Below are 27614 nucleotides of genomic sequence, written 5' to 3' on the forward strand. Positions count from 1 at the left end.
AGCTACAATCCTTTATATTCTAATCATACACAACCAAGCCAAAAGTTATAACAATATCAGAATACTACCTGAGATCCTCAATTTCCTTGATATAGTTATGAATCATATTACTGATTTCTTCATTACCCTCTCCTGTAGGAAGAAGAACAGGATTCTAAGTTGAATACTAGATGGACACAAGGTACATGGTTACACACAAAGCACGTGGTTTTTAAATGTACTGTCCTTGCACAAGATATCAAAACGTTTAAATAAACCAGTCTGAAGTTTCACAGAATTATTGGGTTTGAAGGGACCTTTCGGTTCAACCCCAGCTCAAGGGCAGCAGCCTTATGCCATCCCAGTCAAATGGTTATCCAATCTGTTTCTGAAAACCTCCAGTGACTGAGCACCCACAATTATGGGAAGCAAATTATTCTTTCGATTAATTATTCTCATTGTCAGAAAATTCTTCTTACTTCTAGGTTGGATCTCTCTTTAACAAGCTTCCTCCCATTACTTCTTGTCCCACCCCACTGGTGCTTTGGAAAATAAGTCAATCTCCTCTTCTCTGGGACAGCCCCTCAAGTACTAGAAGACAATTATCATGTACCCCTTAATCCTTCTGTGTGATAGGCTAGACATAAGCAACTCCCTCAACCGTCCATCATACAATTTAGCCACCAGGGTCCTTATCACCTTCGTTGCTCTTCTCTGCATCTTTTCTAGGGTCTCAACATACCACGATAACCAGAACTGGATGCAGTATTCCAAGTGTGGCCTCACCAGTGCAGTATAAAGCAGTATTATCACTTCACATGATCTTGATACTATCCCTCTGTTGACGCAGCCCAGGACAGCATTGGCTCTTTTGGTAGATGCAACATACTACTGGTTCATCCGTGGGGGGGGGGGTCTACTAGGACAACTAGATCCCTCTCTCAGTTACTAGCTCTTTGTAAGGTAAAGGTTCCCCTGCACATATGTGCTAGTTGTTCATGACTCTAGGGGGTGGTGCTCATCTCCATTTCAAAGCTGAAGAGTAGCGCTATCCAAAGACGTCTCCGTGGTCATGTGGCCGGCATGACTAAACGCCAAAGGCACATGGAATGTTGTTATCTTCCCACCAAAGTGGTCCCTATTTTTCTACTTGCATTTTTACATGCTTTCGAACTGCTAGGTTGGCAGAAGCTGGGACAAGTAACGGGAGCTCACTCCATTATGCAGCGCTAGGGATTCGAACCATGGAACTGCCGACCTTTCTGATCGACAAGTTCAGCATCTTAGCCACCGTTTTCCTCGTTACTAGCTCTTTGTACTACCACACAATTTTGGCATCCTTCAAATCAAACTGGTGTTTCTCAATCTTGGCCGCTGGGGAATTCTGGGCGTTGAAGTCTACCTATCTTAAAGTGGCCAAGATTAAGAAACTCCGATTTAGACTATCACACCTGCTATTTGCACTGGAAAGAAAATTCCACTGGTCCAAATTAGAGCTTTCCAATATTAACAGACCATGTGGTGTAAGGCAGGGGTGTCAAACTTGATTTCGTTGATGGTCACATCAGGTTTGTGTTTGATCTTGGGGGCTGGGAGGGGCATGGCCAGGATGGGCGTGGCCAGCTTGATGTCACTTGTCTCAGGGGTGCCTGTGGTGGCATGAACACTCTGCCAGTGAAAATGGGCTCCCGAGCTCCGTTTCCAGATACGATGGCCTCTTGAAACACTTTGCCAGCGAAAATGGAGCTCGGGAAGGCCGCACGCAGCCATCCCAAGTACCGTTTTCAGTGGCAGAGAATGTGCTTTGCTGTTTCCAGGGTGGCTCTGCAAGCCAGATCTAAGCACCCCATGGGCCAGATCCAGGCTGTGGGCCTTGAGTTTGACACTCCTGGTGTAAGGGATAAGAATACCTCCTGCCTTCCCTAGAATCCCAGCTTCAGAGCTTCCTCCCATGTTAGCTGTTTACCTTAAAAACAACATTCACATAGTTGCTAATTGCAGGGAAGGCTGGCCTCTAATTTTTTTTCTTTTTCTAGCAGGCAACCAGAACTTCTTACAGACCTTAATTCATACAGCAATTTAAGTGATAAAAGTACACATTACCTGCTCTAGCAAGGACCTGGTTGGCCTGATCACTGGCAAGCTGTGTGATTCGAGCTCTCAAAGCATCGATAGTCTCTTGCATTGCCTTTATCCTAACTCGCAGATTGTTGTTCTCTGTTTGCAGCATGGCGTTTTCATGAAACATGTCATTAATACTTTCCACACCTTCCTCATCAATAATCCTTTTACCCTTAAAAAAAAAAAAGGAAACAATGTCTTTGCCCAGAGCTAATCTCAACAAAAATCTCTTCTGAAAAACAGAAAAATTGTCAATGTAGCATCTTACCTAGTTCTGAACACTGAATTAGTTTGTTTGGAATAAAATTATATTAAAACGTTTCATATATGCTTCAAATGTGTTCAAATACCCTTACATGATACGGAAAGACCTCAAATGGTAATTGGTAGTAGAATTTCCATCCACCAATCATAAAGCACAATATCATAGGATTGCATTGCTTAGCAATGGCAATTTTGGCAGTCTCATTTCCATCCCTGAGTGAGAATTGTGGGCCGTTAAGTGAGGGCCTCACATGACCACAATTTGCAGTTTCCTGCCAACTTCAAAGTCAATGAGGAAGCCAGCAGGAAGTTGCATGTCCCAGCATGGCTCACAAGCAGGCCAGTGAGTGAATGAGTCAGGCAGTGGAGTCAGGGAGCAGGGTCTATGGCACCTGCATGCAGGCTTAGTCCCAAAGGAAGAGGAAACTGGGATTTTCTGGTTTTTCTTTAGAAGATGTTTCGCTTCTCATCCAAGAAGCTTCTTCAGCTCTGACAGGACGGTGGGGAATGGAAGGATTTATATTCCTTGCAGACCGCTGGTCATTGGCATCCTTTTAAAGGGTTGCCGAAGTACTTGGTGCTCATCCCAAATTGTATAGCTAAAAGTCTGTAGAGATTCTCAGTCATCTAGGTCATGGTTGTCTTACATTATACAATTTAGGATGAACAACCTTTGAACGGTGTGAGAGTAGGAATGGATTTCCAGAGGAAAAATTGCAGACAACAGGAATCCAGGGGCACTACTCCGGTGACCCTGAGGATAACAGACAATCCTCCAAGTGCTTCAATAACCCTCTAAAAGGATGCAAATGACCAGTTGTCTGCGAGGAATATAAATCCTTCCATTCCCCACCATCCAGTCAGAGCTGAAGAAGCTTCTTAGATGAGAAGTGAAACGCCTTCAAAAGAAAAAACAAGAAAGCCCAGCTGCCTCCTAAAAAGAGCACCTTTGGGACAACCATGACCTGTGTCAAGCCCGAAATTGACATATGTGTAGCCATTTTATTTAGCCTTATTATATATTCCTTTTCTTTCTTTCTCTTTGCTGGTTGGGGCGGGGGGGGAAGGGTTTCGGGCTTGCCACATTCCTAAGGTAGGAGGAGTGGAGATAACAGTTATTTAGGCTAGGTGGTTCTTCTTCCTGTGGGAACAAGAGCTGACCATGCTGAGACCTGGAGGTGGAGATTGATGACAGCAGGAAATATCGATTTACTTCTACTAGGGAATGTGACTTTTAGGGGCTGTTTCTAACTTCCAATATTATGTGATATAATTCCGGATTGTGTCAGATCCGGAATTACAACAGACTTTGCCAATTAGATGCTATTCTAAATAAAAGAAATTGTTATGGAAGATGGACTTTGTTCTTTTCTTTTTAAGTGGATTTCATCACTTGGAAACCTGACATTATTCCGGATGCCTGAGAATCCCTACAGACATGCAGACTTAGAAGATACTGCTATCCAAATGCAGCTGGGTGGGAGAAGGGCTGCTGTGGCATGAATATGAACTATTGGGATTCTGTACTCTGTAGCAGATCTGCATGAGAAAAAGCAGCAGCAAGTTTCGACCTTCCTTGCAGTCTTCCTCATTGACTTTGCTTGCGGGAAGGTCACAAATGGAGGTTATGTGACTGCTGGTCACTGCAAATGTTGTAAGAGTGAGCTGGTTTCCAAGCTCTTGTATTGCATTCAAGTGACTTTGAGGATGCTGCAACAGCGAAAAGCGGTCCTTAACAACCAATTGTCCAGTGCCATCACAATGGCGGTCACTGAAAAAGTGGCCATTAACTCAAGAAAAAGTGGTCAAAAATTAGCCCCATAGCATTACGAGGATCATCATGCAAGTTCAAAGCTTTCTCAATTATCTGGCTGTAATGGACCAATCCAGGTTATTCAATGTCCAAAAAGTATCAAACTTAAATAAACGAATGCATTTAGCGAGGGTTCTTGTAATCTTTTAGATGCTACTGTTCCAAACAGAAAAGAACACAAAAAGTTCAGAAATGAACCATGGGAGTCCTCGGTGCTCTTTGAACTGGGTTGTTTGTTTGCAAAGTCTGCAAACAAACAACCAAGCTCAACGCACAGCAACGACTCCACAGACGACACTGTCTTTGACTGAGTGTCTTAAATCTTGAAAGCACAATCTAGCTTGCAAGAGTTGTCACTACAGCCTAGTGTTTTTCAGCCCTGGCAACTTAAAAATGGGTGACTTCAATTGACAGACCTGCAAGCAGGGGTGGTATTCAGCCAGTTCTGACAGGCTCTGGAGAACCGGTAGCGGAAATTTTGAGTAGTTCAGAGAACCGGCAAATGCCAGCTCTGACTGGCCCTACCCCCATCTATTCTCTGCCCTCCTGAGTCCCAGCTGATCGTCTGGGTCTTCTTTTGTTGCCCTGCACAGGAGAACGGAGCTGGAAAGCAGGTTAATGCGATGGGGAGGGAATGGGGATTTTGCAGTAACCTTTCCCTGCCATGCCCACCAAGCCACGCCCACAGAACCGGTAGTAAAAAAAATTTGAATACCATCACTGCCTGAAAGCAAATGGTCCCTAAAAAAGCTGCTGCTAAACATGGACTATCTGTACTTTTATTTCTACTAGCTGTGAATTGCAAACGTTCTTTCCTTCATTGCAATGTAGGCCCTTTAACAGATAGGAACATGCATGAATTAGAATTATGAAGAAGTTGACCTTGGATTCAAAGGTAAAAGGTGTAAATGGAATGCACTGGGTAAACCTGTCTGCCAGTCCTAAGGCAACTCACTCCAGCAATTGAGGCAGAGGGAGGGGGACAAGTGTAATTATGCACATTACATTACAGCAAAGATAATTATAATAAATTTGCTTTTTTTTTTTAAAAGGAACAGATCCCAATTAATCTTACCGTTTTATATTCCATGAGTTCCAACTGCAATCGAGTTATCTCACTTCGCAGAGCATTGATCTGCTGACTAGCCCTGTCCTGATTAACCATCACCTTATTCTTGATATTTCTTGCTCGGTTTGCATACTTTAAGGTGTTCAGCGTTTCCATGAAGTCTCTGTCTGAAGGGCTTACACAAGCTATCATGACTGTTTGGCTGGAGGTAAAGAAAAAGCTGCTATTCATCATTTGGAAACAACTGTTAAAAGTAATTAAAACATATTGCTTGCCAAGCATTAATAAACGAAAAGCTTAATTACAAGACCTTGATAGAAGAGACCAAATCTTGACAGAAATCTCTTGGCATTTTGTAACTAGGCTACCATACAAAGTGATAATAATTACAACTATATATTCTAAGATTTGATGGCAAATTAGGAATAACACATTCACAATTTCTCTGCAATTGATCTTATAAGTTTAGGTTTCATATATAAACAAAATCATGAATGCATTTTCTCAACAAAATGTAAAAAGGATTAGAGCTGCCAAAAGCCATTTTGGCTGAAAAGTGTAGAATTTCTGGAGAATTCCCTTCTCCATTTTTTTTAAATTTATTGGTCTTTTAAAAAGCATGTGAAAAAGGCAAAATAACCAATAAAAATGCACATGCAGAGATACAGAACTCATAAAAACACAATTATCAGCTAGATAGCTTCAAAGCTAGAATCTTCAATATTACATTCACTCCAAGTATTTCAAAGGTAATTTTTTTGCAAGAAACGTAGAGCACAGAACATAGAATAACAGAATTGGAATGGATCTTAGAGGTCTTTTAGTCCAACCCAGTGCTCATGCAGGAGTCCCTGTATCATTCCAGACAAATAGTTCAGTCTCTTCTGAAAACTTCCAGTGATTGTGCACCACAACTCCAGGAGATAAGCCTTTCCCCTGACTAAATGTTCTCCTTGTCAGGAAAATTTTCCTTAGTTCTAGGTTGGATCTCTCTCCAGTGTTTTTCCACCCGTTTCTTCTTGTCCTTACCTCTGGGGCATTAGAGTCTCCAACATTTTTGGTCCCATGGACTGGCAGGGAAAGGGGATGGTTTCATATGTGCTACCTAATCTCACACATACACAAATAAAGCTTTGTGCGCTTGCCTGCTGCTTGCGTGGCCAAGTTCCCAATGGGCCATGGGCTGGTACCGGTGCACAGACCAGGGGGTAGACATCCCTTCTCTAGAGAATAGGTCAACCCCCTCTTTCTTTATGACAGCCCTCAAGTACTAGAAGACAGTTATCATGTGCCCCTAGTCTTTCTCTTTGTTAGACTAGACATACCTAGTTCCCTCAATAGTTCACCGTATAGTTTACATTCCAGATCCCTTATCACATTTGTTGTTCTTCTCTACCTTCTTTCTAGGGTTTTAATATGCTTTTGGTATCATGGCGACCAGAACTGCAGTATTCCAAGTGTGGTCTCACTAGTGCAGCACAATCACATGATCTTGAAACTATTGACGCAACATTGGACTGCGTTAGCTTTTTTTTTTACACCAGCAGCACACTACTGGTTCACATTTAAGTGGTCTAGGACGCCGAGATCTATCTGACTTTTGCTACTGTTGAGCAGCTACCGCATATTCTGTACCTGTACATTTGGTTTTTCCTGCCAATGTGTAAGGCCTTATGTTTCTCACCACTGAACTGCATTTTGTTAGATGGGATCCAGTGTTCAAGTCTGTCAAGATTCTTCTGAATCTTGAGCGTATCTTCTAAAGTGTTGGCTATTCCCCACAGCTTGGTGTCAGCTGCAAATTTGACGAGTTCTTCTGAACTCTCATCTAGGTCATTTAGGAGGATGTTGAAGAGTACAGGGCCCAAGACAGAACCTTCAGGTACCCCACTGCATGCTTCCCTCCATGTAGATGTAAGTCTATTGAGGACTACTATACATGTTGATTGCTGTTGAGCAGCAGGGAGAACAATATTATATTAAAATCAAATAACCAATGGTGAGACTATTTTGCATGTGATAACATGTAATTATTAAATGTAAACTTAAATGCAGATTACCAATTACTGAAAATTCACATTGATAATTATATGTGAAAATTAATATCTTGTGTCTTTAGTCACCACAATATGACTCAAACTATTTGTTTTTCTTTCTTATATTTCCTCTTGCTATTATAACACTAAAAAAAATACAATTAGGAAAATGGTCAGAAGGGACTTTTTCCGTGGGCTGAAATAAAAAGTGGGATGGTTGAACCCTGAGAACAGTAATAGAAAACAAGGTATTGCAAGGGATCAAGACAGATAAATCTCAATGTCTTTCTGGTGCTACTTTAGTTTACAAACATAATGGAATTAAACATTATACATCTGCTTATCTATCTACCTTTGTCCATCTTAAATAAAAATGCTAAGGTATTTATAACATTATAACATAACATAAAATTTATAACATACTCCATCACTGTAAATCTAGGTAGTTTTCTTTCATCTGGATTTCTTTTCTTCTTCAAAAGAAAAACACCACTTGAAATCTTAAACTGAACCTAATCAATATTATTTTGTCTGATTCAAACCGATATCTTAGAATTTGAAACAGCTGATTTTAACAACTCGGAGAAAGCTTGGGAAGGATTCCATGGATGAAAATCTTAAAGTGGAAATCGGCTCAAGAAGCTTGGGAAACTCTGAAAAATAGGATTATAAAAGCCCACTCCAGTTTAATACATTGAATTTCATTTTGTAACTAGGGCCTAGTGTTCAAGTCTGTCAGAATCTTTTTGGATTTTGAGCTTGTCTTCTGAGGTGTTGGCTTAATGCTAGTAACTGTGAGAGGGATCTTGAAATCCTACTGGACAGTCACTTAAATATGAACCCACAGTGTGAGGCAGAAACCAAAAAAGCCAATGCAATCCTAGGCTGCATTAACAAAGGGACAGAATCAAGATCACATGAAGCTCTAGAATCGCTTCACAAAGCCTTGGTAAGACCACACTTGGAATACTGCATCCAGTTCTGGTCACCACAATATTAAAAAGATGTTGTGATTCTGAAAAAAAGAGTGCAAAGAAGAGCAACAAGAATGATTAGGGGGTTGGAGGCTAAAACATTACAAAGAACAGTTACAGGAATTGGGTATCTCTAGTCTAATGAAAAGAAAGACTGGGGAGACATTATAACAGTGTTCCAATGTTTGAGGGGCTCCTACAAAGACAAGGGGGTCAACCTATTTTCCAAAGCACCAAAATGCAAGACAAGAAACAATGGATGGAAACCAACCAAGGAGAGAAGGAACCTAGAACTAAGCGGAACATTCCTAAGGGTGAGAGCAATCAACCAATGGAATAGCTTGGTTGTGTTATAGAAGCTGTGGATGCTACATCACTGGAAGCTTTCAAAAAGAGACTGGACAATCGTGTGTCTGAAATGGCATAGTGTCTCGTACTTGAGCAGGAGATTCGACTTGAAGACCTACAAGGTCCTTCTTCAAACTCTATTGTTCTATGTTTATTGGGAGATGTAAATTTTTTAAAGAAAATAATTATTCGTACTTTATAAAGCCCGTTTTATTTCTGCTTATTCTTAAAATTAAATGGCTAATATAATGTATCATTTACAAGGCCATAAAAAGAATTCTGCCATTTAATATTTTACATTTGTTTAAAGTACAAAAAATATTCAAATGCAGATATACAACATCTATCCATTCAGGCTTATTAGTCAAAACAACAGCAAATCAATCAAAGTTTTTCATTCCTCCTTTCAAACAAGATTTATTTAATTGAATACTTGCTCATACCTATTCCCTCCAAGGGAATCTTGCAATAGTCGTGTTAATTTCGAATCTCTGTATGGTACATGAGTCACCTTCTTACTCTTATCTCCCAGCGCACTTATTACATTGCCCAATGCCAGCTGAAAATATAAAAATCTCATTGGTCAAAACAACAATAACAACAACAACCTTCACAAACATGGAAGCACAAATGAAATCAAAACATCGCTACCAAAAATCAAACAGCTCAAGAGCTGTGTAGCACAATCTGTGAGGAAAACATCTCTTCCCATACACAACAGCTCTGCCAATTTCAGGGCAGTCTATTTTTTTAATAGGCAGGAAGCTTTCTGTGAGTTGAATACCTTAAATTTCAGCTGATAGTGCACTCTGTTTACAGACCTTTAAAGGAGAAAGGCAGCACGACTAATTGACAAGGTCCTTCAATGAAACCTTTCAGGTGTTTTGGGGAGTACGAAATAGCAATAGCAATTAGGTCTAAATATCTCTTCTCACAGTGTTTTACAGCCCTCTCTAAGCCGTTTACAGAGTCAGCATATTGCCCCCAACAATTTGGGTCCTCATTTTACCCACCTTGGAAGGATGGAAGGCTGAGTCAACCTTGAGCTGGTGAGAATTGAACTCTGGCAGTGAGCAGTGAATTAGCCTGCCATACCACATTCTAACCACTGCACCTTCATGGCTCTAAGTTCTAGACCTGCTTTTCTGACCCAGCTCCCCAAATATGACAAACCCTCTGTATTTAAATCAATGATTCTTTTATTAGAAGCACCAGCAGCTCTGGCAAAAAGTTTATCTCTCAACACAGACTAACAAGTCTGCCCAGCAGGGAGAGCGGTGGCTCTTCTGTCCCAAGGAATGGCCCACAGATTTCCACTCCTCTCCTCTGCCTTCTGGGCATCCACAAGTCAAGCACTGGGCCCAGCTGTTCCTCCTCTTCCTCATCAGCCATCTCTTATCTCACGTCATATCTCTCTCACAGCTCCCCCTTCCCCCTCAGAGCACTCAGCTTGCCTTGATGCTGGACCCTGATTCCCACGCCTCTTCATCTGATCTGGCTGCTGGAGGGGCTGGCAGCCAACAGGCCACAGCACCTGCCTTAGGCGTGAAAGCCAGCTGGGTGACTTTATCAAAAAAAGGCTCATCCTCTATATTAAATATTTCTGCATCACCTTATGTGGGTGTGATTACTAACAAGGTACAACAGAAATTTAAACTTACAAGTCCACAATTGATAGATATTCCTTCTTTGGCTCGTTCTCCAGTTGCCCCTGTACGTTTTAGTCGTTCCGATCCCGCCAGATCCACAAAATGAAACTTAGCGGTAAGTGTTTCAAATTCATTCAGCTGAGAGGACTCCATTATTATTCTGTTGTCTGTCATGTTGTCCTACAATAAGCAACAGAAACAAAAACATTTATACTGTTGGAAAAAAAGAATTACATCAAATAATAGTAAAACTACACTGCACAAAATACCAACAGACACCACGTAAGTAAACATTATTTCTTTTTAATCACAGATTTCTGCATTTGTGATAATCTTTAAGACAACAAAAGACAAAAAGCAGCTGAAAAACTGTTTTTGGACTACTTCAAATTACCCATACATGGGATTTGTCAGAGATAAGATGATGATAGGGCTGAAAGGGACCTTGAAGGTCATCTAGTCCAACCCTTACTCAAGGCAGGAGACCTCATACCATTCTGGACAATGGTTGCTCAGTCTATTCTTGAAAACCTCCAGCGATGGAGCAGCCATCTAGGAGGCAAACTGTTCCATCGGTTAATTATGCTCACTGTGGGGAAATTTCTCCTTAATTCCAGGTTGGATCTCTCTTTAACAAGCTTCCACCCACTGCTTCTTGCCCTGCCCTCAGGTGCTTTGAAAAACAGGTCAATCCCCTCTTCTCTGTCACTACCCCGCAAGTAGTGGAAGCCAGCTATCATGAAATAGGCTACACATACCTAGTTTCCTTAACCAATCATCACATAATTTAGTCTGTAGACCTTAATATCACTGTTTTACTCCATTTATATTTCCTAGTTATAAACCTTCCACCTCCATCAGAGTGCTCCCTTTTCGCTCTTCTCTACACTCTTTCTAGAGGCTCAGCATCCTTTCTGTATTGTGGTGACCAGAACTGGACAGTGATTTGGACTGCGTATGAACTGCCCTTGACTGGAAGAAAAGAAATAAAAACGTTTCATCTTGGCTTTTTAATATTATTGTAAGCTGCCTAGAGCCACCTCTATATGAAATGGGAAGTTTAGTAAATAAAATAATTCCAAGCGTGCTCCTATTAAATACCGTATTTTTCCATGTATAAGACGACATATTTTCTTTAAAATATTTATCTAAAAATGGAGGGGCATCTTATGCACGGGGGACTGAAAGGAGAACCGCAGTTGTGAGACTGTCGATAACTTATCTATGCAAACTAGCCTCACAAGCAAAACTTCCGACTGCAGAGGCAAGCTAACAGATTTCTTCCAATCATGAGCCTTATGTAACTGATGTCAACTGATGCTGCGGAGAGCATGGAGCCAGTGCCCACACGCGACAGGGAGTGGTAATGTCGGGGCGTTCTGAGCCCATAAAAATGTCAGAAAACAAAAAAATAAATACTGGTTACCGGTAAGCAAATGTCTTACTCTGCAAAATAAGTGCCTTCTATTTAATGTTTAAAATATCGATTTCTGAATTTGGGGTAAGAAAAGTGGGTGGGGGAGCGTCCTATACATGGGGGTGTCTTATAGGCGGATAAATATGGTATATGCCATGAGATTTATACAGCTGCACGATATTTCCAGTATACTAAGTTCATGTAATGACCTCTGAGAGCCAAAGACATTACAAACACCACATAACTCTCTTATTCATTAAATTTGGATGCAAAGATATCCCTAGAGGAAAGACTCCACCACTTCCTTAGGTACCTACAGCATCAAGTGGTGGACAAACTCTAGTCTGGCATAAATGGATGGTGAAGATGGCGTGTGAACGTGAGCTCTGGACGTTCATCTGTGTGCTGGCAGTAGTTCGAGATAAAGCCCCCAACTTCAAGCACTGCATCATCTGTACAAATGGGCAGGAAAAGAGTAACTGATTAACATTTTTAAAGGTATATGCACCCATCAGAACCAATTAGGTGTAACAATGTGGAATTGTTAAAAACTTACTGCTTTTATATTGACTTTTCCTGATTCCTTAGGAATAATGTTTTAATTCTACATGCTTCCAAACCATTGCTATCCTCCATAATCTGCTAAAGCAGGGCTGTCAAACTTGCGGCCTGCCAGCCAGATGCATCACACACTGACCATGCGCACACCCATTTTAGCAAAGGGGAAAAAAGTCCTGACATGTCACGTGATGACACAAGTTTAGCACATCCCTGTGCTAAAGCAAACCTTAGATAACTCCTTGAAATAATGTAATAGAAATTGCTGTAACCTATTCACCTGCTTCCATCCCATTCCCAAACTTACAGAAGGTCTGTGCCAGCAGAATATAACGCAACCTTTTCTACGTTCTCAGTGGATATTTACAGAACCGTATAATTAATTATCAAGCATATATAAAGGATGCTTTTCCCCCCAGATGTATCACAGAACATACTGGATTCAGCTAAATCTCAGGAGTGCAAAATTAGATCAGCTTCCAGTGAATAGAAGGCTACCTTATGTTGTTATAGTAACTCCAAGTATGCTAACAATGTCCCCTTGTAGCGCCTCTCTGTGTGTGTGTGTGTGTTCCCTGTAACTGTGCTTTGAATATTTAATGTAATTTCAGCAACAGCCTGGGAAACAGGAAAACAAAAAAGAGCTAAAGCAAATATCTGCTAAAGTTCTCATAGGCTCAGAAGAGATTGTCACAGCAAGCTATTATCGTATTTTACTTTGTTCTGCATTTCTCCATAGCAGCAGAAATGACAGAATGTGAGTTTGGTACTTCTTGAGTAAAGTCGGAAAAAGCTAATTAAAGTATCCAAAACAGAAGCGAGCAGACACTTGAAAAACACAGTATTACTAAGGCTGCTTTGGGCTGCAGACCAATATAACTAAGTGCTGAACTAGGACTAAAAGTTATGAAACTCCTTGGTGACTTAAGCCAATTATAACTTCTCACTCTAAAGTTAGCACACAAGGATAAAAATGAAAGCAATCTTGTGTGCTGACTTAATGTCCTGGAAGAAAAAATGAAGTATAAATAATTAAAAGATTTTGGTTGTTTTCAAGAAATAGTGTTATTTTGCACACGGGCACCTCTGATTCTGCGTTCACAGTCCGTGTTGTGACTCCCACTGTATATATTCCACCTGATGAATCTTCATGGATTTTGATATTTGACTTTTTGTTCTTTGAATCAATATCACGCGTTGAATCAAACAGGTCAAGAACTTCTTCATTGTAAAGCTAAATTAACAGAGAAAAATGATGTTACTAAGAATGATGTTACTAAAAAAAAACTGCTTAACAGAATTCAAAAGTTAAATAACAAAATGCATCATTCATAACATGCCTCCTAAGAAGTTTACCCTATAAACTATAAGTAAGCCTAAGAAAAGTATTGCTTTTTATATTGAATTATATATTTATATTTAATTTGATTTGATTCAAAAGAACAGCAAAGCCTTATTGTTATGCAAAGAAAAAATCCCCTTTAAGTTAAAGAAGAATAAGAAGGATTTAGAGAAAAGCTTTGAACTTCAATGACAAAAGTCTTGGTATCAAAACTATATAATCTAATAATCAAATTCTTCACAATTCATTTCTTTATGAAGAGACAAGACAACAACAACAAAAATAAATCCTTCAAACTATAACTTAAATTTCAAAAAAATGTCACTAGAGGAAAAGCATGAGTCATGGTGGCGCAGTGGTTAGAGTGCAGTACTGCAGGCTATTTCTGCTGACTGCTAGCTGCCTGCAATTTGGCAGTTCAAATCTCACCAGGCTCAAGATTGACTTGGCCTTCCATCCTGCCAAGGTGGGTAAAAGGAGGACCCAAATTGTTGGGGGCAATAGGCTGACTTTGTAAACCACGTAGAGAAGGCTGTAAAGCACTGTAAAGCGGTATATAAGTCTAAGTCCTATTGCTATACTACTAAGTCTTTGGGAGATGCCTTCAAGTCTGTTGACCTCCAGGGGACTGCCTGGCAAAGTCCTTGCAGTTTTCTTGGCAAGATTTTGGAACTTGTTTGTCATTGCCTCTTTTAAGAGAAAAGGGAGAGTGACTGGCCCACGGTCCCTCAGGTGGCTTTGTGCCTAACGCAGGACTAGAACTCATGGTCTCCTGGTTTCTCCTGGAGCCTTAACCACTACATCAAACTACTCTCACGGTAGAAACAGAAATAAGTGTAAGAAGGCAGCAGATTTTAATTAAAATATTCAGCTTCCTCACCTAGATGCATTTTTTCCAAATATCAGTCCAAGGTTACTAATTCTATTCAACATACAGAATTCTTTTCTGTAGGGAGTGAAGTAGGAATAGTTTCCATTATTAGTTTCTGCTCTTGACATATTTATACCCAGTTGCTATTCTCAAAAGTGCAACTTAAGGTAATTTTCTAGCCTTTTGGAGACTGGGAATATAATTTTTATTTTGAATCTGTTCATTTTTATCTTTTAAGTTTTAGATTCCATGCTGTAATAAACGATCAATCTTTTTACCATCTGTTTAAAAGTGATCACTGTTATTTAGAGTAAGTAATAAAATAAAACAACAGTAAGAAAAAACAAAATTAAAAACTGCCCAGGTCGGCAGATTTGACAATATTCATCCATCCATGAAAGAAAACAACAAGTATTACAAAGGAACAAGAGATTTAAAAAAAGCTAAAAATACAAAGCAAAGAAAGAAAATACAAAGAAGCAGATTCTGATTTTCCTTACAGCATTTATAAATATAATTATAAATTTACCTCTTGCTCTATGCTTAATAAAGAAATGTATCATCCATGATGTCATATAAAATGGTTTATTTGCTAATCTGTTTATTTAGTGGTGTGAGTTCAATATATTTTAATTTAATATAGCTTTGCACCATCTTTTTATTTTAAAAGCTCACTTATTTTTAGTCTTTCTGTTAATTCCATAATGCTGCAAATGAATGGGATTTTATTTTTCTAAAATATTTTTATATTTACTTAATATTTTTCTATTATTTTAAATATTTTCAAATCTTATTTCTGGATTCCAGGCATTATTCTAATAATAATCATAAACATTTTAATTATCAACTGCAAATCTATATCAAAAACCAAAGAGAATGTAACAAAATGTTTTTATTTTGCCTATAGACTACCACTTTTTCTATAAAATATAATACCATTTAAATCTCAAAGCACTTATAAACCAAAATCAAAGAATCAAAAAGCCATTAATCTGTGCATTTACTTATCTTTACATTTCTCTAGATAATTAGCCAGAAAGTTTCAAGCCAATATTTTCAATTAAGAATATCAGATATGCACCAATACCAACTAATGTTCAATTAGATTGACATATAATTGTCAATCTTAACTTCTGGAACTGAATTGGTTTTTTTTTTTTCAACAGCAAAATGTATGCATGCTATTTGTGTTTGTTTTGCTTGTATACATGTACACAGACATATCCAATTGCTACTTTGACCAAAAAAAGTGAGAATCTTATGTCTGAAGTTGTATAAGTTTAGGCAACTGTAATTTGAACATTCTGCATATCAATTCTGAACCCTATATTTAGAGGCATTTAAAAAAGGAAACTCCCTTCAAAATTGCACATGTTCAAGACAAGATAAATCTTGTTTTATTTCTTTGGCATATAAAGAGAGAGGAGAAATCTTATTGATAAATACTGCAAAGGTTTTTCTTGACTTTAAATTATACTTCACCAATCTTCTATGTTTTATTGGGATGTGAAGTTTGGACACTATGCAGTTTGTGTTTACAGCAGCATAATTTTAGACTGTTCCATGATGCAGAGATTCCCAATATGAACCAAGTGTCAATGCCCTTCTTATTTTCCCAACTAAAATAAATAAAAATATTAGTCTAATTTATTTCTTTACGCACAAGGCAACAGGGAGCTCTGTGATAATGATTACAAACAAATACTTAAATATCTATTCTATTATAAAGACTTACCTCTAAGAACTGAGCATTGACTTTAAATTCTGGAGGTGGAAGGCCCTGTTGAATAGCCACATGCTTTTTCTCTTCAATGCACTTGTACAGATGTTTTACAGCTCGTGGTATAATACCCTGTTCCTCTTCCATTATATTGACATCAAATCCTGTGCCCATTGTATAAGTCTTACCAGCTCCTGTCTAAAGTTAAAAAGACTAAACATTATAATTATGAAGCAAAGCTGAGGCCAGAATTTCAATATCAAAAACATAAATGCTATTAAAAATTATGGAGGTTTTTTATGTAAGTAACATAACTAATATATTTTATACATATGTAAACTTTGAGAAACTTTTTTCAAGATGCAGAAATGCAATCTAAATAGCTATGGATTTTCAAGAAGCAAAAAAATGACAGATACACACACACCCTCTCTCCACAGATAACCACAAAGTAACTTTACCTTTGACTCCCAGACAACCTTGACTAGGACAAGAACTTGTCATCCCAGTTACCATGGGATTGATGTAGTATTTCAGGAGAATTTAAATGAAAGTAGATTGTGAATATAGCAGAATGAAGCCATTCTAATTCCAACAGAGGAACTTGCATAATTAGGTACTGTATATCTCTTTCAAAATACTTGCCCCAATATTGCACATTGGTGTTGCATTGCTATATATTTATCCATGTACACTTTCTGTATATTGTTAATTTCTTATAAGTTAAAATCTGTAATTCTCACCTCTGGCAAAATCTGAATGTGTTTGAATGTACCCAAATTTTCCCTTTTTTATACAGAGAACGTTTTATCAGAAAATCACTCAATTGTTACCTGGCCATAAGCAAATACAGTAGCATTATATCCTTCAAAGCAGCCTTCAATCAATTTTTCTATGCATTGTAAGTAGATGTCCTCTTGCTGAGATTCAATATCAAACACATAATCAAAAGTGAAGGCCTTATCTTTTCCTAGAAACACCTGAGGTTCACCAGGTGTGACCAATGTGCAGATGTGGCATCCTTCTATCTTCTCTTTGGCTAACTGAGGCCTGATTCTGTTTTTTGAGAGGAAAGATAAAAACAAAAAAAATACATCTGCATTAAAATACATTTTTTAAAAAACTTTTGTAATAGATTATTTAAATTGACACATGAACATTCATTGCTTCTTTCCACCAAATAAAAGGAAGGCTGGGACATTCTAAATTGATAATTACATTTCACAGGGGAGATGAAAGAAAAACAATGCTATGTTATGCAATGTAAAGCAATATAATATACAGTATAAGAAGGGCAATCATTATGACCTTTAAACAAATCTTTAAAAAAAAATATTAAGGAGTCTTATGATATCTTCTTGTCAAGGAACACTGCAACTCTATTCATTCTCATTAAAATTCCACATGCAATCTTCTGGTACCATACATGCAGATAGTACAGCTCTAAGAGTCACTTATTATTTACCATTATTTATGTCAAAAAAGCCAAATGCAACTCCAGGCTGCATTAACAGAGGGATAGAATCAAGGTCATGTAAAGTGTTAGTACGGCTTTATAATGCCTTGATAAGACCACACTTGGAATATTGCATCTGGTTTTGGTCGCCACAACATAAAAAACTTGAGATTACGGAAAGAGTGCTGAAAAGAACAACAAAGATGATTAGGGGGCTGGAGGCTAAAAGATATGAAGAATGGTTGCAGGAATTTGGTACGTTCAGTGTAGTGAAAAGAAGGACCAGGAGTAACATGATAGCAGTGTTCAAAATTTAAGGAGCTACCAAAGGAAGAATAGAATAGAATACCTTTATTGTCACTGCATTCTACAAATACAATGAAATTTGAAAGCTACACCAGCACAGTGCCCCAAACACATCACAATCACACTACAGAGTATTTAAAAATTAAAATAATTAAAATAATAATAATTAAAAACCTAGTCTAAAACCTATCTGAAACATATAGTAAGTTAGATAGTTTAAAAATGCCATTATATACATAGGGCTAAATCACATATGCATTGTTTGATTCAAGACAATTATTGCCTTGGAAAATGAACTGTTTCTCAGTCTATTAGTCCTCATTTTAAGACAGGGTGAACCTATTTTCCAAAGCACCAGAAGGCAAGACAAGAACTAACAGATGGAAAATAATCAAGGACCGAACCAAACTAAAACTAATGAGAAATTTTCTGACAGTGATAACAATTACCCAGCTTCCCTTCAGAGGTTTTGGGTTCTCCATCACTGAAGGTTTTTAAGAAGAGATTGGGAAGCCATTTGTCCAGAATGGTATAGGGCCATGTTGGCGAAGCTATGTCATGTGTGCCGGAAGTGACACGCAGAGCCATTTCCCCCCGCACGCGAGTGGTTGCCCGGAAAAGCCTCACTGTGCATGTAGGCAGATGCCGCCACCCAACATCTGATTGTTGGGTATCTGGTGTGCACGCACAGGGGGTGGAGGGGATGCGCAGGAGACCCATGCACATGCGCTAAGATGCATGGCATGTGAGGGTACATGCACATGCGCCAAGACACGCGGTGCATGAGGGTTATGTGCATGTGCAGTGCAAAAGGGGGAATCGCACACACATGTGTAGACATACGGTGCGCGAGGGAGGCACACACGCTTGCACAGGGCGTGTGGGAGGGCCAGCACACATTGCCTTCTGGGTGCTGGCATGTGAGCATGCGCAATTATCGGCATGGGAGCCAAAAAAAGTTAGCCACCACTGGTATAGGGTCTCCTGCTTGTGCAGGGGGTTGGACTAGAAGACCTCCAAGGTCCCTTCCAACTCTGTTATTTTGTTACTATGCTATTTTGGGTCTTGTAGGAAATGACCAAAATAGTAGTCTTTGAGATATATGAATTATTTCTGAATCAGGAATTAGATATTTGAAACTTCAAGCAAGTATTTTTCTGTTAGTAAAAAAGATGCTATATAAATATGCTATGTTAACTTGAACAAAGCCAACTGATTGAAAGCTACAAACATCTCAATGGCAAAATAAACCTTACACTCCCTACATGACAAACCAAACCATAGTTGTAAGTAATGTATAATCATATTGCCAATTAATCCCTTTTAGGTTACTCAAGCAAAACAAAAATACAGAACCAAACTAAAACTAAGGAGAAATTTTCTGACAGTGATAACAATTACCCAGTGGAGCAGCTTGCACTTGTCCCAAACATACATGAGGAAACTGCAAAAATCATTTATGTCAATTATTTCAAATCGCAAAACATACTGACAACCTGCCCGTTAAAAAAACCAAATTTAAATTATGGAAGCCAATATAAACATGAGGATAATCTTAAACTGCAAGTGGTTCTATTCTATGAATCTCTTCCATAAAACATAGTCATGGTTTATACTACCAGTAAGTTGGGAGTGTTTTCTTAAAAAACTGTTCTAAGAAAAATCCCATATCCTGTTACACAGCTACATATTTGGTGTGGTAGACACTTGTCATGTAGACAACAAAGTTCTGCTTCTGAAAGCAGAAGCTGTCTTTATTACACTCCTACCATGCCCAAGGTAAATATAAGTTGACTTCTGACATCCCTCCTTTACTTAGAATAACATTCTGGCTATGAATAGTTACCACCACATTTAAGAAAGTTAACCCAGTCGTCACTTGGGTGCTATTTAAAATGTGCTCTATTACTTTATTTACTGTATGAACACGCCCTGCAAGTTTAAAACTTTACATTCTACAATATCCTAATATGTCATTCACGAAAATAATGTTTAAATGATCCAATGCTAAGTTTCAAACTGTGATATCAATGGAAGCAAAATAACTTTGTGGTGTAGAGCAGGGTTCCCCAATCCCTGAGCTGCGGTCCACTTGCACGAGCTCAAGCATGAAACTCCATTTGCACAAATGGCAGGCACACACATCCATCACTTGTGCAAATGGACCTGTATGTACTGACAAGTTTGCCTGCCACTTGTACAAACATTCCCCTTTCCCCCCTCACCAGGTCCCCAAGCCGGAAAGGTTGGGGACCACTGGTGTAGAGATGATCGCAAACTATACTATTAAAAATTAATTTTTGAGGGAGGTGAAAAGCATTTTTCCTGAAACATTCAACCAAGTCTTATCCAATAAGTAGATATGTTATTTATTTATTTATTTATTTAATATATTTATTAATTTATATGTCACCCATGTTATTACCCAAGTGACTCTGGAATACAGAATATGATAAAACATTAAAAATAACAGGGATTTTTAATCTCAACAACACAGTGATTTGCTAAGAATTGCAACGAAAAAGGGGATAAAATCCATCCTCATTTAACTACATCACTTAGCAATGGAAGATCTGGTCCCAACTGTGGTCAAGGACTACATATATCTAGCAACCTGCACTGGACCACTGTGGTGGGTTTAAGTCTGACTTTTAGCGAACAAACTTCACCCTTGGGTGGATTTATTTGGGCTGATTATATAGAAAATGATAAATAGTCTAATGCACAACAAAACTAATGATTTCAATAATTTAACCAATGGCTAGGCCGTCTATTATACAACTATAATTTAAACAAAGGCAAGGAGGAGTCTAAGCTAAGAAAATAAAAAAAATTATAAACTAACTCTTCTAAATGGCAAATAAGAAAGAGATAAATAATGATGCTAATGTAATTTGATTAAGAAAAAATATGGCTGTGAAATAATTGGATTTGTCTGGGAACAGTTCACATATGTTGCTCTGATGACTTTGGTTTAATAAGATTTATTCTCTTATTTTTGGATCTCTAACTGGGATGGTCTTCTCTGGATGAATGTAGTATTCTCCTTTATAGTTTAAGTTCATTTATTTTGAATCTCAGATCTTCATTAGTAGACAGTTGCTAACATTACTTGAAAAATAATGAAACTTGATTTTCTATTATTGTTTCCCCGCATAATTCCTTGGCTATTTTATCCCAAGCCACCAGCACAATACAGATGGCATCCACTTAAGTCTGACAAGGTCTTTTGTTTGCTTGCCAGGGAAAAAAAAAAAACAAGAAGTGAGAAATTATGTGGCTTGGCTTTTAATTAAATAGATCTCTTTTTTCAAAAAGCAACCCAACATTTTCTTTGAAACCATAAAATACATTAAATGCAAAGCGTGTGTAATATTTCTAGGTGAAGATATCTTACTCTATTATCTAATTCTTTTATTTCTGCTTACATGAACGTATTTTATAATAAATATTAATATAACGCATAGACAGTTGTGTGTGTTTTTGCCTATCGAGCATGTTTTACGTTATTTCCCTTTTTAGTATCTGCAAGAGTTATAGCAAGAAAACCACATACAAGTTTGGCCAACATCAACTCATGTCTCTCAATATTGCCTCCAGATTTCAGTACACATTAAACTAGGATTTTATTTATTTAGCTTATGGCATTAAATGGGAAATAACACTTCTACACAAACCCATTATTTCTGTTTGCTACTAGTGCTTTCTAAAATTTAAAAAGTGGTATTTTATCATACAGTAGAACAGGAATGGGAAATCCCAGTCACCCAGTTCTCTAGCATTCTTCACCATATAACTCCCACACAGGTGGGAGTTATAGTGCCAAATAGGGTGGCCTTCTGACTTTTTGCCCAATTTATCCTACCAAAAGAAATTCTCCACCTTTGCCTTGCTTCAGGGCTCCTGTTTCATAACTTGAGGAATCTGAGTCACTTGAAAAACCTGTAGTAATACTTTCAGTGTTAACAAGAACATAAGAACTCATCACATCAGTTAATATTCAAGTTCGCGCATCAATCAATGAAGCTTGCCTGATAATTTAGAAATCTATGTCTCTTGTGTTTGGTCTTTAAAAAAAAACCCACCTGAACTACCAGCCCCCTTTATCAGGTTCTTACGCAGGCTCTGTCAATCTAGGAGACCAGTGTAAAGATCCTTTTTTAAAAAAAAAAACTCCTAGGAACTTGGCCTTGGGAGTTGCCCCAAGTTCTTTCAAGTTAGAACAGAAGCCAACAGTCTCTGTTCCATTAGAATGCCAGGTGGAGAACAAAGGGCCATTTTTTTATCCTCCCTGCTCCCCACTTCTTGCTTTTACAATTGCTAACAAAAACTGGTACACCAGAAAATAGTTTCAAATAAATCCTGCAAAACAAGATACAAACATATTGTTTTAAAGGAAATCTTACCATAAACATTCTGAAAACTTTTATCTGAATTTTGAAATGTGCCCATGCTTCAAGTTAGCATGGCAAACAGGTAGATCTTGAGGGCTTGGTTGACTTTTAACAGCTGTTTTTCATTGGGTGTTTGAGGGTTTTTAAAAAATCTATATACCGGTATATAAAAGTGAAATACCACTCATGCATCATCTTCACAAAATCTCCAGAACAGTAAAGCCTACAAACTTGAAATTTGGCACATATGTTCCACTTGGCTTCTAGGTTCTCACTAAGAAAGGATTTTTCAAAATGAGCATTAGTATTTCCTATATTATTATTAACACGCTCTGATGCTAAGGAGTTCTACTCCCTCTCCCCACCTGAAAAGAAATCTGTTCCAAATGCAAAACACAAGCAGAGGAGTTTCAGTTTTAGTTTCACAGCAGCAACCAGTTTTAGTACAGAACAGTTGAGCTAAGCCACGCCCAGGCTCCTTGTTGTCTCCTTCTTGCTCACAGCAAATACTGTTTCCGTTTCCAACAGCCCTCAACTCTCTCACACACTGACAGGAAGCTAGCCAGATGAATACCGATGGATGCTGGCAGATTTTTTCCTCCTTATTTTCCTCCCCCAAAACCAAGCCCGACCACATAGATTTGTAGTGAAGCGCAGGTATCGAGCTAGTGTATATATAGATATTATTGTTGTTACACTACAATACCCAAATTCATAATATGGCTTTATACATTGCAATATTTTTTTAAAAACATAACTTATATTAGTATAAAAGCTAAAATCTAGGTGAAGAGGTCTGTGAAAATATTTACAGACCCCTCACATCCCGGACATAAAACTTTTTCAACTCCTTCCCTCAAAACAATGCTGTAAAGCCCAGCACACCAGAACAACTAGACACAAGGAGAGTTTTTCCCCAAAAGCCATCACTCTGCTAAACAAATAATTCCCTCAACACTCTTCAACTATTACAAAGTCTGCACTACTATTACTGTTAATCTTCTCATCACTCCTTATCACCCATCCCCTCCCACTTGTGACTGTATGACTGTAACTTTGTTGCTTGTATCCTCATGATTTATATTGACTGTTTCCTAGTATGATTTTATTGCTTATTGTACCCTATGACCATCATTAAGTGTCGTACCTTATGATTCTCGACTCTTGACAAATGTATCTTTTCTTTTATGTATACTGAGAGTTTGCACCAAGACAAATTCCTGTGTGTCCAATCACACTTGGCCAATAAAGTATTCTATTCTATTCTATTCTATTCTATTCTATTCTATTCTATTCTATTCTATTCTATTCAACACTGTTACTAAAACACATAGATCAGCTGAAAACATCTTTTAAATGTTTGCATTCAATCTTTTAAAGCCAAACAACCTTTATACAGTATAGGGGGGGAGGGAGAGAGGGGAGATACAGTTGATGACAAACAAAAATAAACATTCTTCTAACAGAGCTGATTACCTTCTCTCTATCCTATCATCTTGGCAGAGGGACACAGCCAAAGTTGCATCAGCCTGCATCCCTTCCAAAGGTTCTCAGAGCAAGCCAAAACCAAAGAGGTCACATTCTCCCTTTGCTTACAATGTTTTATGTCCTACACTAATCCTTTGTGATTGATCAATGATCCAAACTTACATTGGCAAGAACTCTAGAAAAACATTCCTCAGCTGACTCAGGTTTTTTTTCCCCACCATAACTGTTTATTTTTATCAGTAATTGTTGTGTTGTCTGAAGTTGTCTTGAAAAATCCACTTCTGTTGGGCACTTTCATTCACCCTAGACTGCAAAACTTGTGAATTTCTAATGTATGACAATCAAAGTATCGAAGCATTCAGAAAAGCACATGTTAGCAAAAAGCAACTCGACACTATTAGATTTACTCCAAAAGTTGCAGCAAATGCACCTTCCCCACTGAACTATTTAAAAAGTGTCCAACCTACAGTCTTTCCAACTCAGTGCCTTCAGGCTAATTGGGACAATAAGTTGGCCTCACTTACTGACTGCCTTGTTCAGCGATTGTCTGACGTTATGATGCTGAAAAGTAATTTATGGCTGAGCTTCAAATTTGCAGTTGTCACAGTGTCCACACGGTTATGTGATTGCAATTCAGATTTTTGGCAGCCAGTATAGATTTATGACTTTTGCACTGTCCCACAGTCACGTGGACACTATTTATGACTTTCACAGTCAGCTTCCAACAAGCAAAGCCAATGGGGGAAGCTAACAGGAAGTCACAGGTTCTGATCATCTGATATTAAAATATTTTTAAAAACCCATGGTTTGTTTAATGACTGCAGCAGAACTGATACTGTAAGTCAGGCGGAGTCACATATTTTACTTTTTATGACCATGTCACTAATTGACAGAGTTGCTGATTACAATTATGGCCTGTAAATGAGGACTACCTGTATAATTTTTAGAGGTCCTTGGAAACACGCTGGTTGGTTAATGCTTCATTTTATATTGCAGTCCCAAGTTACCTAGCAAGTAGTAGATCCAAATGATGAATGCATAGATTCTGGGATGTTGGTTTGTTTCTGTGATAAAGATATCAGAAATGACTCTTTGGGGCTATTCTGGTTTGCAAAAGTCTACGCTAGGCTGTCCCATCCAACAGATAAAGATGCTATGTAAATTTTATCAGTTATTATATTTCATTTTACGGAGGAATTACTTTTGCATAATTTCTGGGAAAAATTATTTGCTCACACACACACACACACACACACACACTGCTCTGACAGTCTCACCCTATTCCAGTTCATCATTCAAAGTGGTGATACTGATCTCATCTATCTAAAGTTTACTGCTGCTCTTTGGGGACCATGAAATGTCCATTCCAGGCCAAAACTAAAAAAGAAAATAATTTTATTGGGTCAAAAGTAAGCTGGTTTATAACTTTCAGAAAAGAGAGAAAATGGATCCAAATGAAAACCTTTCACATTTTCTGCCAGCAGAAAATTATTAAATGCAAATTGCTTTTGGTCACTACATATTAATCTCTATAGAAAGAAGGAAATGGGAAAGAAAGAATGCCCTTTAACATAAACACAGAATTTTGAATAAAGGGAATGACATATTACTGCTTTTATCAATTAAATAATAATTGATTTTAATTCTAACCTGTTCTCATATTTGTCAGTCATTTCAGTACTAGTATCAACAACACAGAGATATTTTTTTAGTCTTGTTCCACCTACAAATTGGTTAATACTTTCAACTCAGTGATCTTTAGCTTCCTCACATACCTGTATGATGCATGTATGACTAAGCTTACAGGAAAACAGGGAAGGACAAAAGAACATGTGAAGGAAAAGTTGCAAGACTCTGACATATTTCACTTAATGCATTTTTTACAAATGAGCTGTCAAAGTCATTTGAATGTGTATTTTATTAATGTATTTCTCTCCTTCCTTTACTACTTTTACAAATTATTCAAGGTGACGAATTTATTCAATATACCTTCTCCTATTGTCCCAACCCTGTAAAGTGGGCTAGGCTGAAAGCATGTGACTGGCCCAAGGTCACCCAGGTGGCTTTCATGGCTAAGGGCAGGACTAGAATTCCTAGTCTCTCACTTTCTAGCCTGGTGCCTTAACCACTGGACTGGGGGTCTTCAAACCTGACAGCGTTAAGACTTGTGGACTTCAACTCCCAGAATTCCCCCTCCAGTAATGTTAGCTCTGGAATTCTGGGAGTTGAAGTCCACAAGTCTTAAACTTGCCAAGTTTGAAGACCCTTGCACTAGACAAAACTGGCTAAAATGTTTTGCAAAAGTTTTTTTAAAAAGTGATGGTAAGAATCTCCAATATATGATGGCATTTTGATATACAAGAAACTTTTTAGCACTGGACTTGATGATTACAAAGCTGCTTTATACCACTTATTTAAACTATGATGATCTTTTCTGATTAGCACCAACTTTATCTATAAAATATTTCGACTGTTTTTCATCAAAACTCAGCCCAAATTGGCTTTACCAACAAAAGAAGTCATATATGATAAAGATGAAACAATGCACTCTATATTGCAGGAAAAAACCAACTAAAAGTCTAGTAAGCTAGTAAGATTTTCTGTTGAAAAGATAACAAGATTCTATGTCAAATATGACCTATGCATCTTTAGAAGCTATCCATTACAGTTCTTAGCCATTATGAAAATGGAATTTTAGCATCATCCCGGGCATAGGGCAACTATATTTTAATTGCCAATTATAGGAACAATATCTGAGACATGCATGCTATCCTGTGCTGCTGTAATTATATTAAAAAGATGGCGGCTGTAACCTTGGGGCAGCTTATCAAAAATTCATAGAATATAACATGCAGCGACAATAATGAATGTACAGTGGATATAAAATGTCTACACCCTGTTATAATGCCAGGTTTTTTAGTTATAAAAAAAATCAGACCAAGATAAAATCACTTTGGATTTTATTTTTTTAAACTTTTGATGATTTGGAGGTATGCTTTGGGTCATTGTGTTGAAAGGTGACGTTCATCTTCATCTTTGGCGTATTAGCCAAGAAGGTTTTGTTCCAAAATTGACAAATATTTCAAACTGTTCATAATTCCCTTCATAAGCCTCAGTTCCAGCTGAAGATCAGCAGCTAGAAAGCATAATGCCATGCCTTTTTGGCACACAGGATATGCGTATCAAAGATCTGCACTGTGAACCAAAGGACCAGTGGTGGCGCAGTGGTTAGAATGCCGTATTGCAGGCTAACTCTGCCCACTGTCAGGAGTTCAATCTTGATCAGCTCAAGATTGACTCAACCTTCCATCTTTCCGAGGTCAGTAAAATAAGGGCCCATTTTGTTGGGGGAAATATGCTGACTCTGTAAACCACTTAGAGTGTTGTAAAGCACTATGAAGCAGTATATAAATCTAAGTGCTATTGCTACCCTGTGTCTGAGTTTCACTAGGCTTACACAAGTTCAAGCTTGATCATTTTTCAAAATTTGGCAAGTCAATTTGAACAGACGTGCAAACCTTTGCACTAAGCTAGGTTGTGTCTGTATGTCAACAGGAAGACCTTTTTTTTCACCCTTCACCTATTTTTCTGTCATTATTATAATGACATTTCAAAGACAAAGCAAAAACCCTGCATGAATATGACTACATTACAAAAAATTGCAAATTGTTGGTTATCCAAAATGATGTGCAAAATGTGAAAAACAAGAAAAGAAGCTTGTGGCATTTTCTCATTTATATCACTAAGAAAACTGGTTTTCACTTCAGGAAGTAATTTAAGAAACTAAAGATTCATACTGAATATGAAAT

General features: G+C 38.1%; 1 protein-coding gene across 1 annotated transcript in view; it reads right to left on the reverse strand.

The window, feature by feature from the left end:
• KIF21A (kinesin family member 21A) overlaps positions 1-27614 on the reverse strand; it is an 87339-nt gene that overhangs the window by 43901 nt on the left and 15824 nt on the right. The window contains exons 2-10 of the mRNA XM_087935480.1: positions 16995-17217; positions 16177-16359; positions 13313-13462; positions 11988-12122; positions 10266-10433; positions 9048-9163; positions 5253-5448; positions 2083-2272; positions 69-132 (exon numbers count right to left, since the gene is read on the reverse strand). Coding sequence (XP_087791606.1) covers positions 69-132; positions 2083-2272; positions 5253-5448; positions 9048-9163; positions 10266-10433; positions 11988-12122; positions 13313-13462; positions 16177-16359; positions 16995-17217 — 1425 coding nt within the window. The remainder of the gene's footprint in view (positions 1-68; positions 133-2082; positions 2273-5252; positions 5449-9047; positions 9164-10265; positions 10434-11987; positions 12123-13312; positions 13463-16176; positions 16360-16994; positions 17218-27614) is intronic.

This window comes from Pseudonaja textilis, chromosome 5 (assembly GCF_049901715.1).
Source record: "Pseudonaja textilis isolate UNSWEBS1 chromosome 5, rPseTex1.2, whole genome shotgun sequence".
In the NCBI taxonomy this organism is placed as follows: Eukaryota; Metazoa; Chordata; class Lepidosauria; order Squamata; family Elapidae; genus Pseudonaja; species Pseudonaja textilis.